Source organism: Ostrea edulis, chromosome 5 (genome assembly GCF_947568905.1).
Source record: "Ostrea edulis chromosome 5, xbOstEdul1.1, whole genome shotgun sequence".
Taxonomy (NCBI): domain Eukaryota; kingdom Metazoa; phylum Mollusca; class Bivalvia; order Ostreida; family Ostreidae; genus Ostrea; species Ostrea edulis.
In genome coordinates, this window is record NC_079168.1 from 52,753,354 (window position 1) to 52,780,529 (window position 27,176).

Genomic DNA, 27,176 nt, shown 5'->3' on the forward strand with positions numbered 1-27,176 from the left:
TGATACATTTTCCCAAACAAATTACCGATTCTAAAAAGAAAAATCTAAATTGATAACTTGAAATTGTGTATGAAAATTGGAATTTGGTCAATGATTCAAAGACTTGACTGCTTTAGGTGTTTTTGTTTCTCAAATGATTCGATACGCAAGAGCTTGTTCTGCGTGTGGCCAGTTTTCAAATCGTTAAAAACTTCAAATCTACATTTGGGCAGAGAATAGTTAGACTTAGAGGAATTTCAAATGTTGTAATTTGAAATCAGTATTTGTGATGCGAGGAATTATGTTTTAGAGATATAAAAGATGTCACAGAGTTTTCCATATCTGCTACTCCATCATTAACTTCCATATTTATGTAGCGATATTCCATTATCTCCTGCATATGGTGTTTATGTCTATCAACTGATTCGATACGCAAGAGCTTGTTCTGCGTATGATCAGTTTTTAAAATCGAAGCAGGCTACTCATAGACAAATTTATGTTACAGGGGTTTCAACAGTCTCGTTTAAAGTCAGCATTTCGCGCAAATTCTATGGTCGTTATATAACGATAATATATAACAATCTAGTTTCCAAATGATAAGTCATGGGTGGATTTATCCCTAAGGAAGAAACAGGCTATGGACAGAAGCACAGAAAACAAAGAGGTGGTATTCCAATCCATAAAAAGTTTCTGTATTACTAGCCTCTAAATCATATCTACGACAAACTCTTACAGGGTTGGAAATGATATTCATTACATCTTCCCAAACGGAGTTGTGAATCTCCTAAATCTATCATTGGGCCTTTCTATATTCAAACTACCATTACTAATGTTTCAATCCAAGCGATTCTCAGTCAAATATAATCTGTCAAAGTCTTGAACAATGGGCAATAAGGAATCAGTCTTGTGTGTTATGTTTCTTATGTTGATATGCAGAACATCAAGCGATGTTTCAACAGACGAGCCTGAATGGGCGCTGCCATTTCCATCCAAGTTCAACTTAGGATACCCCAGTAGCTGTCCTAAGATTAAGACAAATTCTTATGTATTTTCCCCAAGTTTAGATACGTTCTAAAAACGCGACTAGAATTAAAATTATTCTGAACGTAGTTCCACCCTCCTGTGACGTCATAAGATTTTGCAAAGTCAAGGATTTAATAAGATTTATGCATGACAGGAACATAGATTTTGTAGGAGTTTTTTTAAATAGTTGTATATATTCTTGTTGTCCACAAAACATTTCTAAGGTCTAAGATATATATGAATTATTAATTATATGTTTTAAGATATTGGATCCAAGGGCAATAACTCTGTTTTAATTAGATTATTTATGAAGTTCATTATGCGATAGGTTAAATCATTTCCTTTATTTTTCACAAACATTTTGTATATTTTTTAAAGAAACAGTTTCATGAAATTGTTATGAATACTACTATATCGTTACTTAAGTATATCTTAAAACATTTCTTAGTCCTAAGGTAGCTTTACAATCATGCCTGCTAGAATTTTTTTTCTATTCATCAGATACATGTAATAAAAGAAAAGAAAACATTAAAAATTTAATAAATAAAATTTAAAGGAATAGACCAGACTACTGAAGTCATACATTGTTGTACAATACATCCGAAATTAGAATACATTTTTAAAAAGTAAGCAAGTTTGAAAACAGCGAGAGAGGCCACTTACAAATGGATTACATAACATATATGGTAATATTTTGTATGTATCACTGGAAAAAAGGTGTAAGTTTGAATAAAAGAGTAAACGCAGTGACATGATATAAGATAGAAACAGGGAAAATATGTATAATTCATTGATAACATTAGGATGGGAACTAGAAATTAAATTAGACGACTTGGAGATTTGCCCTCCAACTCCTTATGAGATATATACAATCAAACGCGTGGATGCTAACGTTTAGAACTAATAAGGCAACATCCTGTTAACAACATCGGATTCGGCGCCGTTTTAGCATTTTGAGGCATTTTCATATCGCAAATAACCTTTTACTGATATCAATTATTCTATTTTGTGATACAAGTAACAATTTTTTTAAATCAGATAATCTTGGGTTTTTTTAAATCGCAAATTCATGCGAATAAATCTATTTTTCATATCAAAAAAGGATTTTCTGATATCAAAATATAGAATCTTTGATATCATGAAATATTTTCTGATATGAAAAATATATCAGCATTTTCAGTTATCGAAAAATCTATTTTTGTCATATCAGATAATGAATTTTTAATATACATGTAAGAAAGTATGTTACATCTTTTGATATCATAGAATTGATTTCTTCATATAAAAATTCGATTTTTTTGAAATTCAAAAGCTGGTTTTCTGTTATAAGAAAATGAAAATGATTTTTTTTATATCTAAAAATTAAATACATGTAATTGATAAAAAAAAACCAACAAGCTCTTATGTGATGCAAATTAATGGTAAGCAGATTATTACGAAAACATATTGTTTGACACTCCTCTTTAATAAACCAACAGAGTAATGTAGGTTCCTTTTACGTCATGAGAAAGTGTAGACACTTTATCTCACATTTTGTTCAATGAACTCAGATACTCCAGATTTACATCTAAGTTACATTGGCTCGATTCCTTCTTCGATGTTCGAACTCAGACCCCAACTCTCTGCAACATGTCGATATCATTTGTTGGCCTGCATTTCATGATTACAGCAATGCTGTAGATTTTAGTTCAGATTAAAACTTTTATTTGAGCCCAAAATTCCAAGAAATATAATTATTTTTCTAAATGCCTTAAGACACAAATAATATTCAATTTCTTTTCTAAAGTAAAATTACTGAAAATATAAATAAGAATTAGGTACTTTCAATTTACATTTACCAATAACTCGGATATTTATAGGCCTTTATGACAAACTGAAAGACCAGTGCTTTCATCGAGAAATCGAAACAGTATAACTCTATAGCTATTTACAAGTATACCTATATTTCTGTATACATGTACATGTATATCTATATTTTTATAAACACTGTACACACATGTATTTGCTATCATCCATAGGCAGAGGTGTTCGAGGAAACATCCTAGTCTGTAACTAAGAAATATATGCAGTATTTTATTGATATTTTTTTTTACAGATACATGTAGGGGCAGAAGTGGTGAATAAGATTGACCGGCTAAATGTGCAGTGTGGTCCCAGCTGACAATACCTGTCGATAAGACTGGCCGCCGGTGTCTGATGCCTCACTGAGATTCGTGATACAGGTAAGTACGGTTTGCAACTCCCCGAGGTAGATTTAAATACGGAATGATTTCAGTCTTTTCCCTTATGAAATTGGAAGCATTGAAACTGTGTAATTGGGGAAAAAATAATGGAAAAGAGAAAGGAGGGCACGAGAATCGTAATAATCGGTAAAACTTATTTAAAAAGATTTATGCTGGTTTTGTATTCATAACTTTAAATTAAGTCCGCAATTGAGTGACGCCAGATATATATATATATATTTATATATATATAACGTCCACATGCATCATTCATGGTTTGAGTAATTGATATCAGTGGACTGGTTTTACGTCACTTCAAGCGGGTTCATAGTGTACTGTTCGGAGTTGTTTTGAAATGGGGCCTTAATTCGTAACTCTAGCCTAGTACTACACGATATAATAAATCAATTACATGTAACAAATATCTATAAAATAAAATGTGATTTTACCATTATATACATTCTGTAACAAACATGCTTCTTTTCATTTTGAATCTGTTGGACTCTCACGAAAGCAAATTATTACAATTTGAAGAAAGACAGAAAAAAAAGTTCTATTACGTACATACATGTACGTTTTCATCTTCGCGACCCGATTGTCCGATTCGTTTACTCTCATTACTGAACCGGGTACTTGTCTTGCGAAAATGCTTAGTATGTCTACCAAGCCCCTGATGTTTATGGAATTAGAGTACCAAACTCCCAGATGCGTAACCCGGGACACAGTAAAGATTGAGCAGAGGAATAAATATCTAGGTGTTCCGTGATTGGCTAATATCAAGAGTGAAATTATTTGGGAATCAAGTTGAAAGAAATATTATAGAAGTTAAAATTAATTGTCAAGATGAAAAATATCGCACAAAATCGAGAAATGACTGAGGAAATTAACATGGTAGGCGTGTGTTTGAAATGAAAAGTGTAATTTGCTTGGTGTTGTACAAAAGTACAAATATGACCTATAAAAGCAACGGGACCCTATATATATATTAAATACAAGTATAATTTTTGTGGGTTTTTAATTAGCACTTGGAATGAACTTATTTAATTAGTGAGAGGAACATAGGTTGGTATTGAGGTCTATGGGAAAGGAATTGGTACAGTTTTCCAATGACAGACAAGGTGGCTCTAATAGAACACATTATTGACCGGATGTTTAATATGTAGAGCAGAGATATACATGTCTAAGTACTACGTGACTGATTGAACAAATGTACAGGTATAGCTTACGAAGAATCTTATGAGAAATATTGTTTGTTTGTTGTTTTTCACTCATATTGAGACGTCATCAGCTGTAGGTGAAGTACCCTAACACTCAGGACCGTACCAGTGAGGGTTCTTTAACATGTCAACGCTTACCGCGATACAGACTTCTGTTTTGAAGGAGCCGTGTTGTCACTTCTACATGCCAATCGTTTGGCGAAAGAGCAATCACTACCTATACATGTATTTACACCATAGGTTTAACGAGAAATATTAAAAAGGCATACATGTACTATACATTGAAATAGATGCATGTATACACGGGTACTGGAAGTTAATTAGTGCAAAGTACCTTTTTTGCACACATATATTAAATTTCCATTAACTTCTTAGACAGCATGTGCGTGAATGCAACTTTTTAGGTTGCGAGTCTTTCAGGCGTGGAAATTGTCACATAAGAATACGAGTCCTGTACTTTTCACAAGGACATGGTTTTATGGAAATTTAGTATGAAAGAGAATTTTAACCTTAAAATTGAAGTTTTAATGATCATGTATGGACACCCCCTCCCCCCGATGAAAGCTTGATGTAAATAACTATCAAAATATAGAAATGCTCTTAAAGGTGGCTTAAAGAATGAACAACGTTAGAGAAGATTGTGTAAATTGTTTTTATCTATTTTTTCTTCTTTCATTTCTTAAAGATTGCAAATCTTGTAAAATTGTTAAGTTGTATATCATAAATTAATTATCCCCCTTGCCATTCATGGCATTTCAACCAATAAAAATATTGTAAATTTTCACATCATATATTTTTCACCATTTTTTCAACCAGATAATTGAGAGGAAATACAAAGTCTGGAGACAGAAAGAAATGCCAATTGTATCGTCTCCCATAAAAGACGACATGAAAGAAATATTATCAAATTTGAATTATTTGTCGGGATGACAAATTATTCATATATAGTAGATGGTTCTCCCAGTCTGTACTGTAAATACCCCTGTGTATATTTGTAAGAATTCCATCTTTTCCATGCTTTTAAAGTTCTCAAGATGCTTTTGTTTCGCACCTTTTACAACGTTCACATACATGTACCTTTGATTTTCATTCATTGTTTTAAATCCATTGGCAGTAAGGAGATATATCATAAATACATGTATTCAGTATAGATATTCACTCCTACACAAAGAAAACAATAATGGCTTCCTTTAAAAGACATGCTTTTGTTACACCTTATATTTCCAGAGGGAATGATTCTGACATTGTGTCTTGTTGAAAATTTCGAATTCAGCGATACATACAAAAACTAGCATCACGTTTTATTTTTAACGTCACGGTGTCAAATTCGGCAAATTCAAAATTCGTAACATAGCAACTGTACACCAGGAAATGGCTGGGGAAAATCCTTATAAAATGATGTACTTAAGGTCAAAATCTCTTCAGTAACGTTACTTTGTTAGCTGTTATCAACCTTCAGTAACGTTACTTTGTTAGCTGTTATCAACCTTCAGTAACGTTACATTGTTAGCTGTTATCAACCTTCAGTAACGTTACTCTGTTAGCTGTTATCAACCTTCAGTAACGTTACTCTGTTAGCTGTTATCAACCTTCAGTAACGTTACTCTGTAACTGTTATTAACCTTCAGTAACGTTACTCTGTTAGCTGTTATCAACCTTCAATAACGTTACTCTGTAACTGTTATTAACCTTCAGTAACGTTACTCTGTTAGCTGTTATCAACCTTCAGTAACGTTACTCTGTTAGCTGTTATCAACCTTCAGTAACGTTACTCTGTAACTGTTATCAACCTTCAGTAACGTTACTCTGTTAGCTGTTATCAACCTTCAGTAACGTTACATTGTTAGCTGTTATCAACCTTCAGTAACGTTACTTTGTTAGCTGTTATCAACCTTCAGTAACGTTACTTTGTTAGCTGTTATCAACCTTCAGTAACGTTACATTGTTAGCTGTTATCAACCTTCAGTAACGTTACTTTGTTAGCTTTTATTAACCTTCAGCAACGCCACTCTGTTAGCTGTTATCACCTTCAGTAACGTTACTCTGTTAGCTGTTATCAACCTTCAGTAACGTTACTTTGTTAGCTGTTATTAACCTTCAGTAACGTTACTTTGTTAGCTTTTATTAACCTTCAGCAACGCCACTCTGTTAGCTGTTATCACCTTCAGTAACGTTACTCTGTTAGCTGTTATCAACCTTCAGTAACGTTACTTTGTTAGCTGTTATTAACCTTCAGTAACGTTACTTTGTTAGCTGTTATTAACCTTCAGTAACGTTACTTTGTTAGCTTTTATTAACCTTCAGTAACGTTACTTTGTTAGCTGTTATCAACCTTCAGTAACGTTACTTTGTTAGCTGTTATTAACCTTCAGTAACGTTACTTTGTTAGCTGTTATTAACCTTCAGTAACGTTACTCTGTTAGCTGTTATCAACCTTCAGTAACGTTACTCTGTTAGCTGTTATCAACCTTCAGTAACGTTACTCTGTTAGCTGTTATCAACCTTCAGTAACGTTACTTTGTTAGCTGTTATCAACCTTCAGTAACGTTACTCTGTTAGCTGTTATCAACCTTCAGTAACGTTACTCTGTTAGCTGTTATTAACCTTCAGTAACGTTACTTTGTTAGCTGTTATCAACCTTCAGTAACGTTACTTTGTTAGCTGTTATTAACCTTCAGTAACGTTACTATCCATGGGAATTTGATTATCGTCGCTGAATTGTTCCCACCAGTGAAATACGGGTTTTTTGGACAGTTACTTGCTGGCTTAAAACCTTTGCAAGTTTTGTTTTCTCTTTGATTTTCTCGTTATGGAAACAAATCCTCCATAAATCGCTACCATTCTACATATGTACGTATTTAACAGCGTAACAATCCGGGTACAGCAGCGAATGAAAGTGAGTTACTTTTGTTCTCTCTGATTTTGACAACTCGTAATTTTCTTTTGAGTTTAAAAACAAATAATATCAGGAAAACAACACTCTTATTTTGTGATATTCTGAATCTACCACGGTACTGGAGATATTTTATATAATACAGGAAATTCCAAAAGTGCTGAAAAAAAATTGTGGCTGTAAATTTTATTGTTCTACAATACATTTGATCATTAAAACCCATATTCTAGTTTTAAAAAATGTTGACAAGAGGCCCACAGGCCTTATCGTTCACTTGAGTATTAGATAAAAATACCACTAGCACCATGGGCAATGAAATTTATGTTCTGCATTTGATATTCAACAGCAGTGTAAAACAAGATGTGTTCTTAAAACACAGATGCCCCCCGAAAGTGCCCATACTGATGAAAGACTGTTATACTAATACTACATGACTATTTTGGACCCATTCTAGAGTCAGAACCCTTAGGTTGCGAAATTTACAATTTTGGTATATCCATTCTGCTTTTTCTAAATATGCATTTTTTTTATATACAGTAGTATAAGCAAACTTAAAGAATAAATCTTTCATATGACAAAGACAATAACCACTCTAGTGATTTAACCCCACTCTGGAACCAAAACACCTACCCCCGGGATCAGGAAATTTACAATTTTAGCAAAGGACGATCTGCTCCTTCTAAATATCTATTTAGTTTTAATTTCATTTCAATAGCATTAAAGAAGATGTCATTTAAATGTTTTACACATAAACACCAAATAAAATTATTGGCCTTGCCCCGAAGTCAGAACCTCTACTCCGTGGATCGTAAAATTTAGGCAGAGGCGTTCCAGCTCTACATGACGATGCATTCAGTTTTTTTCTTACATAGGTGCGGTTGCACATAAGAAAGACGATATCGTATTAATATCTTATTCAGAATGTTCAGGTTTTCTGTCTCGTCGATATGGGCGATATCATATCAACATCGAATCATTATCATGTTGACTGTCATCTGAATCATGCACGTCATTTTTAGTCTTAGTCAGTCCTTCCTGTTGATATCGTCGTTATCACTGGAAAGGGCATGCTTAAAGAAGAAAACACATGAAAACCATCAGGAAAAAAGGGTGTACACTGTACTTAATAAGTAAATATGACAAACTGTGAATGTGTAGTGTCAATAACGTGAACAAGGTATATTCCATAATGCTTCAGTTGATAATCAAGGAACAAAAATTAACATGAAATTGGATATTGCATCATCTGTATTGATACATATGTAATAACAGAGGTATTGAAAAAGATTTTTTTGTTTTGAAAATTCGTTAATTTTTGACAGATTTTGCCCCACCCTGAGATTCCAGGGGTACAGGAGTCCTGAAACAATTTATGTCCCTCTTGTTCCAAATATGCTTTATAACAAATTTGAAAAGAATTGGAATAGCAGTTATGAACAAGAAGTCAAAAATATTCAATTGTTAAAGCACAATGACGGACGCAGACTAATTGTAATAGATAGTATTTTCGGTGTGTGTGTGTGCTTTCCTTACTGTAACTCGATTGCAAAGTAGGGAATTCTAGGAGTGTTACCCTGCAATATACACGAAAACAAGAACTTTACTTCTATTCTACTACGGCTCAGAACTATACAGCCGATCGTTTTCCTATATAGTTACGTGGCGTCATGGCAGTTTCCGAAACAGCTTAGTGAGCTTACATTGTTTTTGTTTTGCTGACGAAAAACGTTAGATGGTAGGGGTATTCTAAATCTAGTTTGGAATTTTTTTTTTCAAGTATTTAGTTTGATGTTAACGGATCATATCAATTAATTGCTTTGAATACACAGTTCAAGAAAATGTGTATCGCTCTCGGAATGCAGACGATTAGTTTATACTGAATGTCAAATATTCTTTAGTCATTTATGAATTTGTTTTACAACATATATTGATTGATTTTTATGATTATAAATTTGCATTATCAGACATCTACTTTATTGTTGCATTAGCAAAATGCAAGCGAGATGAGAATCAATTTTCTCATGAGCAATTATTACGTATGAAGGTATATCGCAGAATAACGACCGTGGCGTTCCTTTGATCTTTGTAATAACCTTGGAAGAATGCAAGCTAATTCGTGTGGTGGCCTAAAATCGACAAAGATATTAAAGACTTGTATACTACATGTGACGGTTGTCAGAAACATCAACACGCCAAAAGCAACCTTAGGACTGACGGAAGGATCCCTAAGACCGCCTACACAGATATTTTGTTGGATCCTTCATAGATTCTATGTTTATATTTGTTGTAGATGCACATTTAAAATGGTCGAGAGATCTTGGCAATGAAAACGTCGTCAACAAACACCATTATTTTATTTTCTCATCTTGGATTTCTTAGGGTCATTATGTCTGATAAGAATGTCACTGTCAATGTTGGCAATATATGAGGAAATTGATCTGCATCGTTGATACTTATGCTCATGCAAACTTTACATTTGGTCAGCGAATTGAAAGAAATCATTTGCAGTCATTCTTTACCGCTTGTGTCGATATATGTATTGTTTTCTGTATTGAAACATGAATATTTCAAAGATACGAGGAACTACAGACCTATTGCGTAAATCAACTTAAATTAAACTTAACGATGATTTTGATACGGAGAGGGTTCGGAGGGTCGAGCCTATTTAGATTTTGACAGGATCTTGATAATATCATTTTATTACTTCTTTAACATGATATTACTTCTTTAACATGATGACACAAAATGAAATAAAGTAAAGTTTAAGCTATGTTCCCACTTACCTCTTGTATCGACTAGAAAGCATTCGACAGCACATTGTATCTCGTTTGAGAGCTCATTGACGTCTTCCTTGAGAGACGGTATATATGAAGACGGTATATATAGTTGGAGTATTTTACATTCTTCGGACAATGTACTTCATCTCCTTTGTGATTGGTAGAAAATGCACGATATGAAAATTCTAATTTATTTCATTGATTGAAATTTTATTAAACGAAAGGGAGATAATTTGTTGGTAATCTAATACGCAATTTCCGAGTTGCCCAATAGTTCTTTCCCTTTGTGGAACTCTTACGCACGGTGAGACGCAAAACATATTTTCATCCACACGCGGTGTGTACAAATGCTTATCGCTGCCTTCATATACTGCTTAAAGGATGATCATTAGACATCATGCAACCACCCAATCTGCTGGGACACACACATTTACTAAGTTTGAGTATTTGATAATAAAATAGCTCAAACAAAAATCGATGATCACCATCTTTCTTTGATTAAAGTATCACTTGTACAGAAGAGGAAATAAAAAATAATTTCATATTTAATGTAATGGCCTAGTTCAAACAAATATTCTTCATATGGTCAGTTGAATGTATACCAATGGCTGATATACACAAAATTTACGCTTTCATAACTTTTCTCCTTATTTACATAGCTAGTCTATAATATATGTATACATTTTGTACCCACCCAATTGTTCAACAGAACACTGAACATACCTCCATCACATAAGAGCTGATATCTCAGAACTTGCGTATTTACGTACGACTTAATAATTTTACAAGATTTTCATTCTTTAAAAAGAGAGAAAGCGAAGAGAAGAAAATTGCAATGTAATGAAACTGCTACTTCAACATTATTCATAGCAACTATCAAAACGTTTCTATAATTCAATAAATAACGGAAATTGTTACTTTTGCACACAAATCTTAAAATTCTCCACGAGAAAATTTGGACCATTCAAGGTTACTTAGTATATTTTGTTTCCAGCTTTGTAAAAAATAAATACCATTTTATTAAACACTGAACATGTTTTCATGAGCAACCACTAAAGGTAACGATGCTTTCTAGTTAAGTACAAATAACATGTCTACTTCAAGGTCATATTAGAAAAAGTATAATACAGTAGTTTCTAGCAGGTGTTTTTTTTTTTTTTTTAAACTTTATCTTGCATGAGATATTTCATTTTAGAAAAGTTTGATTATGTGGTCATTAGGAAAAAAAGATATAAATACTTAAAGCATATGATACATTTGTATCAGTTTACTAAAAAATCTATACTTGCACTTAGATAAATACTTGTACTTGTATTGTCTGCATCGGAAGTATCGAGGGCTATCAAAACTTCGACATCACGTGACTACAGTTAGTAAATGCACAATAAAACGGTGTTTCGAAAGTAGCTTCAAATTCCCCTTTAGAGTAACCAAGATGAAAGGGGGTGGGGTGAAAATTGAATCTTGTCATCATATTGGTCTATATTTAACAAATGTACATGTATTTTGTTTTACTTTCAGAAAAAGAAAATGATTGTACTTACAAGAATAGCATTAACACTGGTATACTGCTTCATGCGTCCAGTGATGGCGTGGGATCAGGGGTTTATCGATCAGGAGGAATATGAGGAACTGAGGTCATCTGTTGCTTATTTATCTACTTACAACTGTGACCTTTCACCTACCGTGTGCCTTCCCGAAAATCTGCATTCGTACCACCCAACTTCCTGTCCCTACATCAATCGTCGAAATGCTCAGATTGAGGAGATGAACAGAGACGAGATGTCCGATGTGTTGTGTCTGCAGGTAGACAAACCTTTCACGATCTGATAATGGAAATGTTCATTTTTCCTTCTAAACTTCGTGGTATCATACCGGTCGCGGTAGCTCAGTGGTATAGCGTTCGCTTCGTAACCGGGAGGTCGTGAATTCGAGCCCCGCTCGTGCCTTGACGGCGTCAAACCTAAGACGTTAAAATAGTTAGTGATTTGCTCCTTCGCCAAACGTTCGGCATTTAGAAATGAGAATCACGAATTTTTCGGATATGACCTTAAAAACGAAGGTCCCGTGTCGCGACAGGCATTAGCACGATTAAGAACCCTCACTGATACGGTCCTGAGCGCTAAGCATAGGTCTAAATTTGTGGCACTTCATACAGCTGTCGACGTCTCAGTATGAGGGGAAAAATTCTCGACGGGACGTAAAAACAACCAATCAATCATGGTATCATAACTATATTCTCTTATTCATATTTCTTTAAACAACATTAAACATATCCATTAACAATTAAGATAAGTAAATTCCATTAAAGTTAAATCTCTGGCGCTTGCATCTGCGTTGTGTTAATTTTCCTGGCTTGAGTGCAATTCAATATACGAAAATTTTGATTTATATGCGATTCATCTAGATTTATATAGTACACAGACTCAATTTCAATGTGCGATTGTGGTGTCGGGAAAGATTGTAGCAGATCAATATTTACTCAGAAAATAATTCGATTGATATATTAATATAACAGCGCGCCATGAGAAAATAATGTATGCTCAATCTTGTCCCCCCACATGCATATTTATGTCTTGCGTTAGAAACATGATAGAAAAGTTAAACTTTTTACTAATGTCTTCTGTTATATTGTTGTTCCTCTGTTCATTCGTGTAGAGACGTCATCAACTTTAGGTTTTGACCTATGTCTGGCGCTCAGGGTCTTAACAGTGAGAGAGTTCTTCATTGCTCTAACACCCACTATAACACGAGACCTCCGTTTTTAAGGTCATACTCGAAAGACCCGTGACTAATTTCATTTCTAATTCCGGGCGTGTGACCAAGGAACAGTCCGTATCTTTGATACACGTCAAATGTTTGACGCAGCGAAGGAATCGAGAATCCATTCCGACCTTCTAGGCTGTGAAGCGAGCTCTCTAAGCGCTGAACTACTGTAACCGGTCATTCCGAACTTCTCAGCGGTGAAGCGAGCTCTCTAAGCACTAGGCTACTGTTACTGGTCATTCCGAACTTCTCAGCTGTGAAGCGAGCTCTCGAAGCACTAGGCTACTGTAACCGGTCATTCCGAACCTCTCGGCTATGAAGTGAGCTCTCTAAACACTAGACTACTGTGACCGGTCATTCCGAACTTCTAGGCTGTGAAGTGAGCTCTCTAAACACTAGACTACTGTAACCGGTCATTCCGAACATCCAAGCTGTGAAGCGAGTTCTCTAAGCACTAGGCTAATGTAACCGGTCATTCCGAACTTCTAGGCTGTGAAGCGAGTTCTCTAAGCACTAGACTACTGTAACCGGTCTTTCCGAACTTCTAGGCTGTGAAGCGAGTTCTCTAAGCACTAGGCTACTGTAACCGGTCATTCCGAACTTCTAGGCTGTGAAGAGAGCTAATCACTAGGCTACTGTAACCGGTCATTCCGAACTTCTCGGTTGTGAAGCGAGCTCTCTAAGCACTAGACTACTGTAACCGGTCTTTCCGAACTTCTCGGCTGTGAAGCGAGCTCTCTAAGCACTAGACTACTGTAACCGGTCATTCCGAACTTCTAGGTTGTGAAGCGAGCTCTCTAAGCACAAGACTACTGTAACCGGTCATTCCGAACTTCTCGGCTGTGAAGCGAGCTCTCTAAGCACTAGACTACTGTAACCGGTCTTTGTCTTTTATAGAAAAAGACAACAATAACAGCGTCCTATCTTCTTCCTAAAAGCATAGTATGTTTGTCATACGAAGTCGATGGTAAACTGAACGCTGCATTGAATATTTCCTAGCGATGGGAATTAAGGGAAGATAATCAGTATTATACCACTAATTAGGCCTACTCCAGTCATATTTAATCAAATACCTTAGATGATAGTTCTTTCATTAGTAGTGAGAAAACTTTTAGTACGTGAAGTTTAATTGGAGTGGTACACATGTAAATAATGTAAGACGGTTTGTTGAAACGATTTTATTAATGTCTATTTAGGGCATATGGTATGCTAAAGACCTGGAAGCCATTTTGACAAAGACAACATCGAACTTCCCATATGCGTACAGTTTCCTCCATGATGGAAGTGGATACTACAATGCTTCTCAGATATTTCATCCGCCATGCAACGAACAAGATACCGCTATCTTGAGAACTATCAACGTTTGTGAATTTAAAGAATGCCATTTCACACATGAAAGAACCAAAATATTCAAATGTATAGAAGACGTTTGCGGGATAAAAAATATCATGCAACGAATGTCGGAAACGTGCCTTGGTTGTATATTTCAAGGTACAGAAAGCGATAATTTCATGCAATGTACGAAATCATCCCACGCTTTCAATCCGACAGGGTTACTCATACTCAGCAAATACAAACTTCTGAAATACGGACGTGGGCTGTACCATTCGAACGATCAGTTTGACGAAATGGGTCGGGAGAAGTCCTCGGAGATTGTACAACGAGGCTACCTAGATGTTGAGGTTGTGAAATCTAGAAATATTAAGTCATTAACAACATTAAAGTGAGCTTTTCTGATCATTGTCACGTCCGTCCCTGTCCAATATTTTGATTGGCTTTCCAATGCTCAAATGATTTTAAACTGAATCTCATGTCATAAAAGGTCTTATGATTATATCCAATGAGTTAAAAGGGTCAAATCAATTCAGTATTATGTGAGAATTGGTGTAAATATGGTTGTATGTTTTTTCTTTATTAATCTTTCAAAAAGTACAAACTGAAATTAATTGCAAGAAGTATATTTGGTATCAAGTTGTATTTGGTATTACACTGGACACAAAAGTTTAGTTCCATATGTTTCATAGAAGTTTTGTTTCTTTTTGATAATGAATCCTGAATAAATAATGCACTTTTCTATTGAAAAATGAAATAAACAAAACAGCGTACTTAGAGTCTGCATACAATATCACGGACGTCATAATTTGTATCCACACCGCGAATCCCCAGGATTGCCTCAATGTATTGCAATAATGCATGTGATGTACCGTATAATTGTTTTTAGGTCACCTGACCTATTGCAATTGTCGTCCGGCGTCGTGCGTTAACAATTGAACATTTTTAACTTCTTCTTGAAAACTTCTATTCCAATTCTTTTCAAGTTTGGTATGAAGCATCTTTGGCACAAGGGGGACATAAAGTGTAAATTTCAGGACTTCAGCACCCCTGGGGCCTATGGGGAGGGGCGAAAACTGCCAAAAATTGACCAATATTAAAAAATCTTCTTCTCTACAACCGCACATGTGTAAAAAAAACAAAAAAAACAAAACAAAAGAAAATACATAGTGATATAGAGCAGGAAGACCGCTGCCAAAATGGTAAATTTCATGATCCTCAGGGCAGGGGTTCTGACTCCAGGGTGGGGACAAACTTCGTATATATAGTGTATATGTGCAAAACATATAAATGATATCTGCTTTAATGTCATTGATACTAAACTGAAACTAGATGGATATTTAGAAGGAGTAGGTAGTCCTTTACCAAAATTGTAAATTTCATGATCCTAGGGGGGTGAGGGTTTGGTTTCAGGATTTGAAGGACTTCTTTAAGTTTTGCTGATACCGTATAAAATCTAAATACATATTTAGGAATAGCAGAAAAGGATGTACAATGTACATAAAATGGTGAATTTCGCAACCCCAGGGTTTTGACTCTAGGATGGGTCCATATTAGTCATATCGTTTAATGTTAATAGAAGTAGTAAATTATGTAAAGCCTTTCATCATTGTATGCACTTTGGAGTTTTAAGAACACATCTTGTTTTATACTGTTGCTGAACATAGATATTCAGAACAGGATATTTTTTCTAGATTTCATAGCATTTGGGACTAGTGATACTTTTAACTAGTATTCAAGTGACCGATAAGGCCTGTGGGCCTTGTGTGATTTTCAGCGGGTGCAAAGTTTTGCGATTTATCTCCAAAATAGGTACATGTACATGTAATTTTTGCGATTTCACACTACGAAGTGCCATATTTCCTGACACAGGGTGTGAATGCTTTTGATTCTTGAGCACTGGTCAACTTTCCGATATCAGGTGACAGCGAGGTAGGCCTTAGGTATTACGCAACGAAGAGTTAATCTAGTTTAGTCCTACGTATTTCGAGGGGTCCCGCATAAGGAAATTTTAAATGCAATATCAAACGTATTTTTGGCTTCTTTTTTGCGTTGGTGACTTTACTGCAAAATTTCGCAAAAATAGCAAAGGAAAAAACCCAGTTGATACGGTTATACGGTACTACCACTAAAGACAAGATAGTTGTAAGTTGAAATTACAAGATTCCAACTCTCTATGTTCAGAAAAATTACTGCTTATAGGTCATCTGACTTAATGAATTTGATGCATGGATAACTCTGGATGTTCTGGAGTCCATTCTAGTCTTCACAAAAGGCATATATTTTGCAAACATTTATTCCTTTTGGTTACCATGCAATTTGTGAATAATAGTGACATTATGAGATGGAACATTAGATGCAGAACACGAACCTCTGTTTGTGTACAGCTTATCGACTTAGTGTCTCTCATAAAGTGGTCAAAAGGTGTATGTTTTATATTTGACGACCGTTTCGTTTGATGAAGTTGAAAACTGAAGTTTGTTAACTGTACACATTATTAACATAAATGCTTGATATAATCCTACGATTTCAGTAAAGAATACAGCATAGGAATTTCACTACAAATAAGAAAAATGCCACCATTTTATCAACATGAATAATGAAAGTAAATAAGCAATATTTGAATAATTCTGAAACTGGATTGTATTATAAATAATAGTTTTAAGTTATTAACGTAGGTCGTGGGTTTTGCTATCCTGCTATCAATGTGTACATTAAAATATTCTGTTACAAAATTAAGATAATTCATACATATATCTAAGAACTAGTGATTTATTATATCAAAGAACTTCTAAATATCAAAATGGTCCCCAACCTCCTTAAGGAAACATAAAACATCTAGAAATTGAAAACCGTGATTGATGATAGATATAACATATGTATTTTCATTCCATGTGGCCTTTTTCATAATCTTGCTATAGAGATAAAACAACACTATGCCATGAATAAGAATGCAAGTATATACGTGTTCCGCTCATTCAGAAATATTTGGGATTATCTATAACTAACAAAATTAACAATAAAATTGTGAATACGTGTTACGTGTATTCCTCTTTTTGAGATCTGTTGTATTACACAAACACGACTCCAAACTTTGGCCATAATGCTATGAAAAATCTAGAGAGCCATTTCTGGGAATCATTGTATGATAGACTCTAACAATATGCTTACAATCAAAGGAAATTAGAAATGGTCGCCATGTGATGTTTTAGTCACTAGTTTCGTGACACGCATTTTGTGAACATTGATTATGGACTTTCTGGTTGTAGGTTAATCACATTGGTAGGATCGTGTGTACCGACTTAACGGAGAAATTTGGTGATGAATACGTAGAGGGTATGCATTTTTAGTCCCATGTTCTTTTTTTAGGTCACCTGAGTAAACTCAGGTGACCTATTGCAATTGGTTGTCGTCCGTCGTCGTCCTTCGTGCGTTAACAATTGAACATTTTTAACTTCTTCTTAATAACTACCAGTCCAATTCTTTTCAAATTTGGTATGAAGTATCATTGGGACAAGGGGGGCATAAATTGTAAATTTGAGGACCCTACACCCCTGGGGCCTTAGGGGCTTTGCAAAATCTGACCAAAATTGACCATTTTTCAAAAATCTTCTTCTCAAGAACCGCACATGTTTAAGAAAAACTAAATGCATGATGACGTACAGCAGGAAGTCCTCTACAAAAATGGTAAATTTCATGATCCCTGGGGTAGGGGCTCTAGTCCCAGGGTGGGGTCAAACTTGTTGTATAGTGTTTGTATGTAAAACAATTAAATAGCATCTTCTTTAGTGTTGTTGATACTATATTGAAACTAAAGAGATATTTAGAAAGAACAGGTAGTTCTTTACCAAAATTGTAAATTTGATGATCCCAGGAGTAGGGGTTTTGTAAATTTCAGGAATCCAGCACCCCAGGGGCCCTAGGGCGGGGCAAAAACTTCCCAAAATAGACCAATTTTCAAAATCTTCTTCTCAAGAACCACACATATGTAAGAAAAACTAAATGCATAGTGATATAGAGCAAGAAGGCCTCTACCAAAATTGTAAATTTCATGATCCCTGGAGTAGGGGTTCTGACCCCAGGGTGGGACCAGACTTCTTATATAGAGTTTATGTGTAAAACACTTAAATAATATCTTCTGTAGTGCTATTGATACTAAATTGACGAGTAAGGTTTTGACCCAAGGGTGGGGCCAAACTTAGTATATAGTATTTATGTGTAAGTTTGCTGATACTGTATAAAATCTAAATGCATACTTAAGAATAGCAGAAAAGGATGTACAAATAATGGTGAATTTCACAACCCAGGGTTATGACTTTAGGATGAGTCCAAATTAGTAATATATTTTGATGTTTTAATGTTAATACACCTATTACTTAAAGCCTTTCATCAGTGTATGCACTTTTGAGGGCAGTGAATTTTTAAGAACACATCTTGTTTTATACTATTGGTGAACATTAGAATTTAGCTTAGATATTCAGAACAGGAATTTTTTTTCTAGATTTCATAGCCCATGGAAGTAGTGATATTTTTTCACTAGTATTCAGGTGACCGATAAGGCCTGTGGGCCTCTTGTTAAATCAATGTACACAACAAGAAAAATGAAGAAATCAGATCACATTACCACTGCTACCTGTTACTTTCTTGCAGTACATTAGTCTACGCGTTTTACATCACTGTTATTTCTAGTTGCAGACACGTTCAGGTCTTATGAGGAAAAGAATTTGTATGAGTTTGAGGCCTTATTCAGGATGTTCCGTAGCACTCGGAAAGCTATTGTCATGGGTGACCTGAACTCTAGCCCAACTCTCTCTAAGGGAAACATCGCTCCACAATACCCCAAGAACTTGGAAATACTACGAGACCTTGGCTTCAGAGACCCAGTTTCCGACTCATTTAAGAACAGAATTCCCGACTGTTCTTACTGCTGCGGAAATGTCCTCGTTCATAAACCGGAAACAGGTGTCTGTGCGAAATCCAATCCAGAGGTTGGATACATATTTGATCATGTGATGGTAAAAGGTTTCAAAACAGTCGATACCCAAGAGGATTACTTAAAAAACAACGCAGTACGTATCTTTAATCAATGCCCCTTATCACTTGTTCCCAAGAAGCATTTTGATTTAAGTATTTTATAACCACAAAATCTCTTTTTATATTTCTTCTTTTTCATTTATTCCCTAAAAATTTCTTTCTTTTAACAAGTTAGAATTTGCTTAACCAATAAGATCATAAGATAAAATTGGTAGAGATCAATTGGCATAAATGAACGTAACAGAAAAATAACAAAATGTTTATGCATAGTGAAAGAAGAGATGAGTGATTTATTTTCAGGAACTATTATAATTCATACAAACACTTAATCTTTTCCCTCTTTGATATGCTGTTCCAATCCCTATACTTCTTTTTAAAAAAAAACATTTCCCCAGGTGGTTCGTATTTTTTTGGTGGAGGACCAGTTCATCGCCATGTCGCGACATTATGGTTTCACCGTGCCAGTGATTGTGGGATGAACCAAACACATCGTTGCTGTGAAAAAGGATTTCAGACTTGTTTTTGCCCTTAGATGACCTCTAATCCTCTTATGGTCTTCAATAAAATCAATGTTTGGCATCATGTTTTCATGATTCGTATTTATACTGTATACTGTCTACTCATTAAAAGAATCCATTGTAATGTCATAGACAAAACTTACCAAAAATAGAACTCACACACACCCATATATATATATATATATATATATATATATATATATATATGCAAGACTCTAAAGTGCGATGGTCACGCCAAAGTGCGTAGGTCTGCGCCAAAGTACGATGGTTTGTTAATGTTACGGACGCCAAAGTGCGATGGCCACGCCAAAGTCCGATGGTGCGGAGTTCAGTAATGTTTGTGACGTCACGTCATTCTTAACGTCTTTCAAAATAAAACCGAAGAAATGCAACATGGACGACAGCAACGGCAAGGTTTACACTGTTGAGGATAGTGAGAACGACAAAGTACATTTGTTGTCGAACTATCTACTTCGCCCAAACATTCTTTAATTCATGATCATTTATTAATTTAACGTACACGCATTTTAAAAATTCCTGGGGGTATGCTATAATACAAAACATTCTATACGATTTCGCGTTGGAAGATTTTGTGTTTAATAACCCGACAACGTGATGGTAATGAAATAAGTTCTTATTTTTATTTTTTGTGCATGGATTTTGCACTTATAGTTTGGTGAAACAACACACGGTTAGTAAAGTCTGTAGCAAAACACCGTGTCGTTTACAAACCAATGAATTTCGGCGTGTCAGACCATCGCACTTTAGCGCACGAGTGTGAACCATCGCACTTTGCCGTGTCACACCATCGGGGTTTAGCGCAGACCATCGAACTTTGGCGTGACCAACTGACCATCGCACTTTGGAGTCCCATCGCACGTTGGAGTCCTAATATATATATATATATATAATATATATATATATATATATATATATATATATATATATATATATATATACAGATATATATATATATATTAACGGGATCCTCTTCAGGGTACAAATACGTAACGAAGACAGTTTGACAACTGAGAAATCCCTGATGTGTCAGTGAAAATCGTGAATCAGTCCCTTTAAGATGATAAAATATGGAGTAAATCCGTTGTTTATCGATGCTTGAATTTGACCTTACAGAAGAAATAATTTTTGAATGAATAGAATATGCCTGTTCGTTTCTTCTATCCGTGATTTTAGTCTTGAATCAGTTTATGGAAATTTCCAGAACGAGGCGCTAAGAACGAGGCATTACATCACTGTAGACGCTTAGGTCTTTTAGGTCTATAAGCAATCGCACATTCTCGGGCCTTTCCGGAAAGCCGATAAGTTGTGATTGGTTTGCAACATGATCAGCATAAAATTGTGGGGGTGTTCAGTGTTAGTTATACGTATAATACTTTTGACTAGGCCCTTATTTGTCATTTTATGAAGGACTTCAACGAATGACACACCCCAGGGGCATATCCAGGAATTGCGGTTAAGTGACGCAACTTCATGCGACAGGGGGTTACTGAGGCCCCCAGTGGTTCCAGGGCTAGCCCCCGGAAGCTCCTTATAGGGCTTAAAATATGTCTTCTATGTAGTCATTTTTACTATTTTCTGTCATTTTTAAGCTACAAACTTATGGAGTGAGTGGTAACTTATTACAATGGGTTTAAAGCTACTCAAATTTCAGAACTCAAAGGGTATTGCATAAAAATGTAATTTCTTATTTCAAACCCTTTACATGTCGGAGTCCCTCAAGGGTCCATATTAGGTCCTCTTTCATTTTTGATACATGTCAATGAAAACATGTCAAGTTTATGTAGGCTTTGCTCTGATAATAATTCCTTGCAGAATTGCTCTACCAATATCTATGGTAATATCCAATGCGTGCTGAATAACGATTTACTTCGGCTTGAACGATGGTTGTTTTTTAATCCTTCGAAAACAAAACCGTCTTATTTAGTACAAAGAAAAATACATATTACCCTTGTCTGCATTTTCAAAATTGTAATTTAGATTTTATGTCAACACACAAGTACCTTTGTATCACTTTTTCACATGATCTCACAGGGTTAGCCAATGCCTATAACAACTTGGACTACTTAAAAAAATCACAGTTCAAGATCAGTTCCAAAACTTTAGCTATTTTATATACTACTTTCGTTAGACCTCCGCTGGAATATGCCTCTGAATTATGGGATGGGTGTTCAAATCAAGATTGTGAAAAACTTGAAAAACTACAGTTAGCAGCAGCAGATTAGTTACTGGACTAACATCATTGGCATCACAGGAATCTCTATATTTCGAAACTGGATGGGAACCATTTACAAAATTCAGAATAACTCTGTACAAAATTTATCACAATATGGTACCCGAGTATCTGAAAGAAAATTTACCAAATATTCGTTCACTTGAATCAAATTACGTTACCAGACAATCGCAAAATTATGGCATTCCTAAATGCAGATTAAACATCAATAAATCATCTTTTGTAGCAAGAGGGGTACGTGAGTGGAATTCTTTGCCCTTAGGAATAAGGCAATCTACGACACTAAGCTCGTTTAAAAAAAATTTACGCCTCCAAACATCGCACCTTCCATACTTTTTTTCTTTCGGAGAACGCTATTGGAATGTAATCCATACGAGACTAAGACACAACTGTGTATTAAATATAGATTTATTTAGATGCAACATATTTGACAGTACTTTGTGTACTTGTAGTAAAGTAGAAGATGCTTACCATTTCTTTTTCTCATGTGCAAAATACACCGCTCCAAGAAATGACCTATCTAATGCTATTTTTAGAATGGATAATTTTCATATAGTAGACACGCATAGCTCTTATCCTTGGACAAATTTGACTCCACTTTTTTGACACACTGTTTTTCCCTATAATAGCTCTAAACCTTCGTTGTTATTTCGGATTTCAAACATTTCGGTTGAGCATCACTGAAGAGACATTATTTGTCGAAATGCGCATCTGGTGCATCAAAATTGGTACCGTATAAGTTTGACATTATGACCCCAGGGTCGAGGCCTCTGCTGGTGGACTGTTAGTCCCCGATGGTCTCTACAGCCCAGTAGCTAAGTAATTCGTTACTAGCTTGAAAATACGGATGTATATTTAATTGCTGTTATAAAATTTAGAAATTCATATCAAAATTAAGGATTATTTCCCTCACGCATAGCTCTTATCCTTAGACGAATTTGACTCCACTTTTTTGACACACTGTTTTTCCCTATAATAGCTCTAAACCTTCATTTTTATTTCGGATTTCAAACATTTCGGTTGAGCATCACTGAAGAGACATTATTTGTCGAAATGCGCATCTGGTGCATCAAAATTGGTACCGTATAAGTTTGACACGCATGTATTATTATGGGGGGGGGGGGGGGGGGGGGTAACGCAATCAGTTACTTATCAGAATCTTTCTCTTCACTTTCTCTGTTTGCACATGAATCATTTTTATCCCCTCTCATGAAAAAAAAAACCTCTCTAGCTTTGATTGTTTGAATGTCATAATTTCTTTATGAATTATTAATACTGTTCCATTACTACTAAACGGATGCTATTGAAACGCGATTGTACAACCTACAATACTACAAAAGGCCCGCCAATTGATACACCGTATTTTAAGTGATATTACATTTGTAAAAATGTGTGGAATAGTTTTATAGATACATTTCAAGTGTAGCCGAGTGCTTTCTGAAAAAGAAAATCTGTAAAAGTTGATATTACCATGATGCCGTGTCTGTAGATGGGGCGAATACGAAACCAAGACATGTAGTACATGTAAGTTGCTGAGGAAATTCAGATTAAAACATACATGCTCCAGCGAAAGGTCTGAAGTTTCAAGTCGTGGAATCAATCAAAAACCCATGTTATATAAGCATGGTTTTTGTTTTTACCAAGGCACTTTGTCTGCCTCAATGGTAATTGCGGTCGTGTGGCAACTGTGCAATGTCCTTTCAAACACACTCATTTTAAGATCTTGTAATGAAGAAAATCTTTGGATATTCTTTTACATGGGGTGATTTTGAATTAATTGTAACTTTTACCAGGTAATTTTGAACTAATAGTAACTTTTAAAAGTCTCCGAAATCAGTATAATTTTGAATACTCGGGTTATGTCAAAACCATATTTTTCAAATTTTCTGCCAAATACACAAACATACAATAATGAACATGGTGTCTGATTTTTCAGATGAAAAATATGGAAATCAGTGGCTCAATGTGATATTTTCGAAAACCAGGAAGAAACATTGTATTTAGTCTTGTCTTTCACTAAGTCAAACAACATGTCTCAATATTTTAACTTTCCAGAAAGTCTTGAATGAAAGATGAAGATAACTAACAGTGATCAATCTCATAACTCCTATAAGAAATGCAAAATAAAGAATTGGGCAAACACGCATCCCTGACACTTGCGTATCAAATCAGTTAAGAGATATAAACATCATATGCAGGTGATAATGGAATATTGCTCCAAACATATGGGAAGCTGACGATGGAGAAGCTGAAATCATCCCGTTTGTCATAAAGTTGAGTTTTTAGTGAGAAGTCATAAAATAATTTTATCTCAATAGCTTGGAAAATGTTCCACATGCAATTTATAAAAGATAAAGATATAATGGTGTTTTTAGCAATTTTTCTCTGAAAGGTGAAGGTAAGGAACAGTGATCAATCTCATAAATCCTACAAACAATATAAAATAGAGCGTTGGGCAAACACGGGCCCACATCTATATTCTACTGGGAAAGTCAATAGCATTTGACAAGATCCCTCCCACACAGTGACTCTGACCAGGACAGTGACATTTGACGACATTTCTCCCCTACAGTCAACAGCGTTTGGCGATATTTCTCTTAAACAACAGGTGTGTGGCATCAAGGTGAAGTGGAGGACAGCCAGCAAAAGTCAAAGTACTGAACCGAGGTGACGAGCAATACAAAATGTCACAAAGCTTCTAATGCTATATATACTGTATATCTATTTCCTTTCATTCATATGCTGCTGCTCCAAAACCGAACATATTTTATTTATCTAACCACCGTAGAGAGGCTACAATATTGCCAATAAATCACATACAATCAATCAACCAACCAACCTATGCTGTCAGGGAGGAATTGGTGCCTTAAGGGTGAAAAAAAACCCACCCAAACAACAGGAAGCAGATCTAAATGAAAGGTGAAGATAACGAACAGTGATCAATCTCATAACTCCTACAAGCAATACAGAATCGATAGTTGGGCAAACACGGACCCCTGGACACACCAGAGGTGGTATCAGGTGCATAGGAGGAGTAAGCATCCCCTGTCGACCGGTCACACCCGCCGTGAGCCCTATATCCTGTTCAGGTAAACGGAGTTATCCGCAGTCAAAATCAGTGTGCCAAGAACGGCTTAACAATCGGAATGGAACACGTCAGACAGCATTTGACCCAATGATAGGTTGTATTGACGAACTAGATCGTTATAACGACCATAGAATTTGCTAAATGCTGACTTCAATCGAGACTGTTGAAATTCCTGTACCATCAACTTGTTTGTCAGTAGCTTACCTCGATTTAAAAACTGATTATACGCAGAACAAGCTCTTGCATATCGAATGAGTTGAGATATATAAACACCATGTGCAGGTGATTATGGAATATTGCTACATAAATATGGGAAGTTGACGAAGGAGAAGCTGAAATCATCCCGTTTGTCATACAGTTGAGTTGTCAGTTTGCCGTTAATGTCTAAATCTAATTTGAAAATCCACATACTGTCATCGAAAAAGAGTTACAGTTTGGATTAACAATTAGCTTCACTGTTACTTGATTGAGGATCAAATGCATAGAATTTATATTCCGATGTTAGAAACATAGCCAAGCAGACTTTGCTTTGTTTTTCCTTGAGGCAGGCAAAATCCAACATCATCTGAATTGAACACCATCTGATTTGAAAATTGTTGAAATTTGTCATTTATTATGTAAATGACGAAATTATAATAAACAGCATATACAAATACTGAATATATAAATATAACAATTGAAAAATTTATCTTGATAACTACCCTGGCTTCCAATTCTTTGATATTTGGTATGAAGCATCTTTGGGGCAAGGGTGATATAAACAATAAATTTCAGGACTCCTGCACCACCGGAGCCTTAGGACAAAACCTGCCACAAATTAACCTATTTTCAAAACATTTATTCTCTGCAACAGCTCATCTTTAAAAATAAAACTAAATGCATAGTCATGTACAGCAGCAAGGCCTCTACCAAAATCGTAAATTTCATAAGTGTAAAACATTTAAAAACATCTTCTTTAATACTATCCATACTAAATTGGAAGAAATGGATATTTTGAAGGAGAGGTAGTCATTTATCAAAATTGTAAATTTCATTATCCCAGGGGTAGGGACGGGGTTTTGGTAATAGTTTCGGGTCAGAATGGTCATAGTGAAATGCCTTTATCATCTGAAATACTTCTTGAATTTTGCTGATACTGTATAAATAGGAAAAGCAGAAAGGGATGTACCAAAACTGAATTTCACAACCCAAGGGCTCTGATTTTAGGTCGGATCCAAAATAGTCTTATAGTGTTGATGTAAGATATATTGTGTTAAGTCTCTCATTAGTATAAACACTTTTGGGAGATTGTGGGTTTTTTAAAGAAAGAACACGTCTTGTTTTATACTGCTGCTGAATATTAGAATTTAGCCCATAGAGAACAGAAAAATTATTATTGCGGCTAGGGATAATTCAAAATAATATTCAGATGACCGATAAGGTCTGTGGGCCTCTTGTTTGATATTATTAAGCGTGAAAACAAATCTTTGGGATCTTTAAAAATTCCACCAAGGTGCCTGATGAGTACATTCATTTCAGAATCTTTCTTAAAAAATTAATACCCGTATGGTGTTAACTCGATCTCTAGTTTTCATTTTGCTATGACACTTCAGTTGGTATCCAAGTTTCAAAATCATGTCCTTAGAACGATAAATGTATGATGGGAAAAGAAATTTGATTATACTGAAAATAAGGAGAACAAAGGAGAAAAAAATCCAAGAAAATTAGAAAAAGAAGATATTTCTATAGAAAATATTGGATTGCTCCAAGAAGGTGATTTGTTGTACAGACGTATCATAGTTTCATGTAATTATTAATATCTTCGTCCACATGATTTGCCTAATTATTTCTACCTTCGATCAAGATCAATTGACACATATATCAATATCGAATATTTACACGAGTGATATCATTGATGGTTTTCAAGACAATGGTCTTGCGTCTACCTTAAATCTCTGTTTTGCAAATCAATTAAAAGGATTTGATGCAATTTTTACATGCAAGGGCAGTTCAACTTTTATATTTACAACAATCTGATTATCAAATTAGATTTAGATCTGCTTCCTGTTGTTTTTCTTTTTTCACCTTCAAGGCACC

General features: G+C 35.2%; 1 protein-coding gene across 1 annotated transcript; it reads left to right on the forward strand.

Annotated features, from left to right (window-relative positions):
* The first annotated feature begins 582 nt into the window (after positions 1-582).
* Positions 583-19,836, forward strand: LOC125651129 (uncharacterized). The gene is made up of 7 exons (XM_048879717.2): positions 583-671; positions 916-1,024; positions 11,633-11,917; positions 14,074-14,559; positions 17,479-17,545; positions 18,899-19,278; positions 19,639-19,836. Exons 1-7 carry the CDS (start codon positions 583-585, stop codon positions 19,720-19,722), a joined length of 1,500 nt encoding a protein of 499 aa, XP_048735674.2. The 3' UTR covers positions 19,723-19,836.
* The last annotated feature ends 7,340 nt before the right edge of the window (positions 19,837-27,176 follow it).

Excerpts from the sequence above, each read along its gene's own strand:
- LOC125651129 (XM_048879717.2), top strand. The coding sequence starts at position 583 with ATGGGTGGATTTATCCCTAAGGAAGAAACAGGCTATGGACAGAAGCAC. Across the intron at positions 11,918-14,073 it reads CCGATGTGTTGTGTCTGCAG|GGCATATGGTATGCTAAAGA; the intron begins GTAGACAAACCT and ends ATGTCTATTTAG. Across the intron at positions 19,279-19,638 it reads ATTACTTAAAAAACAACGCA|GTGGTTCGTATTTTTTTGGT; the intron begins GTACGTATCTTT and ends ACATTTCCCCAG.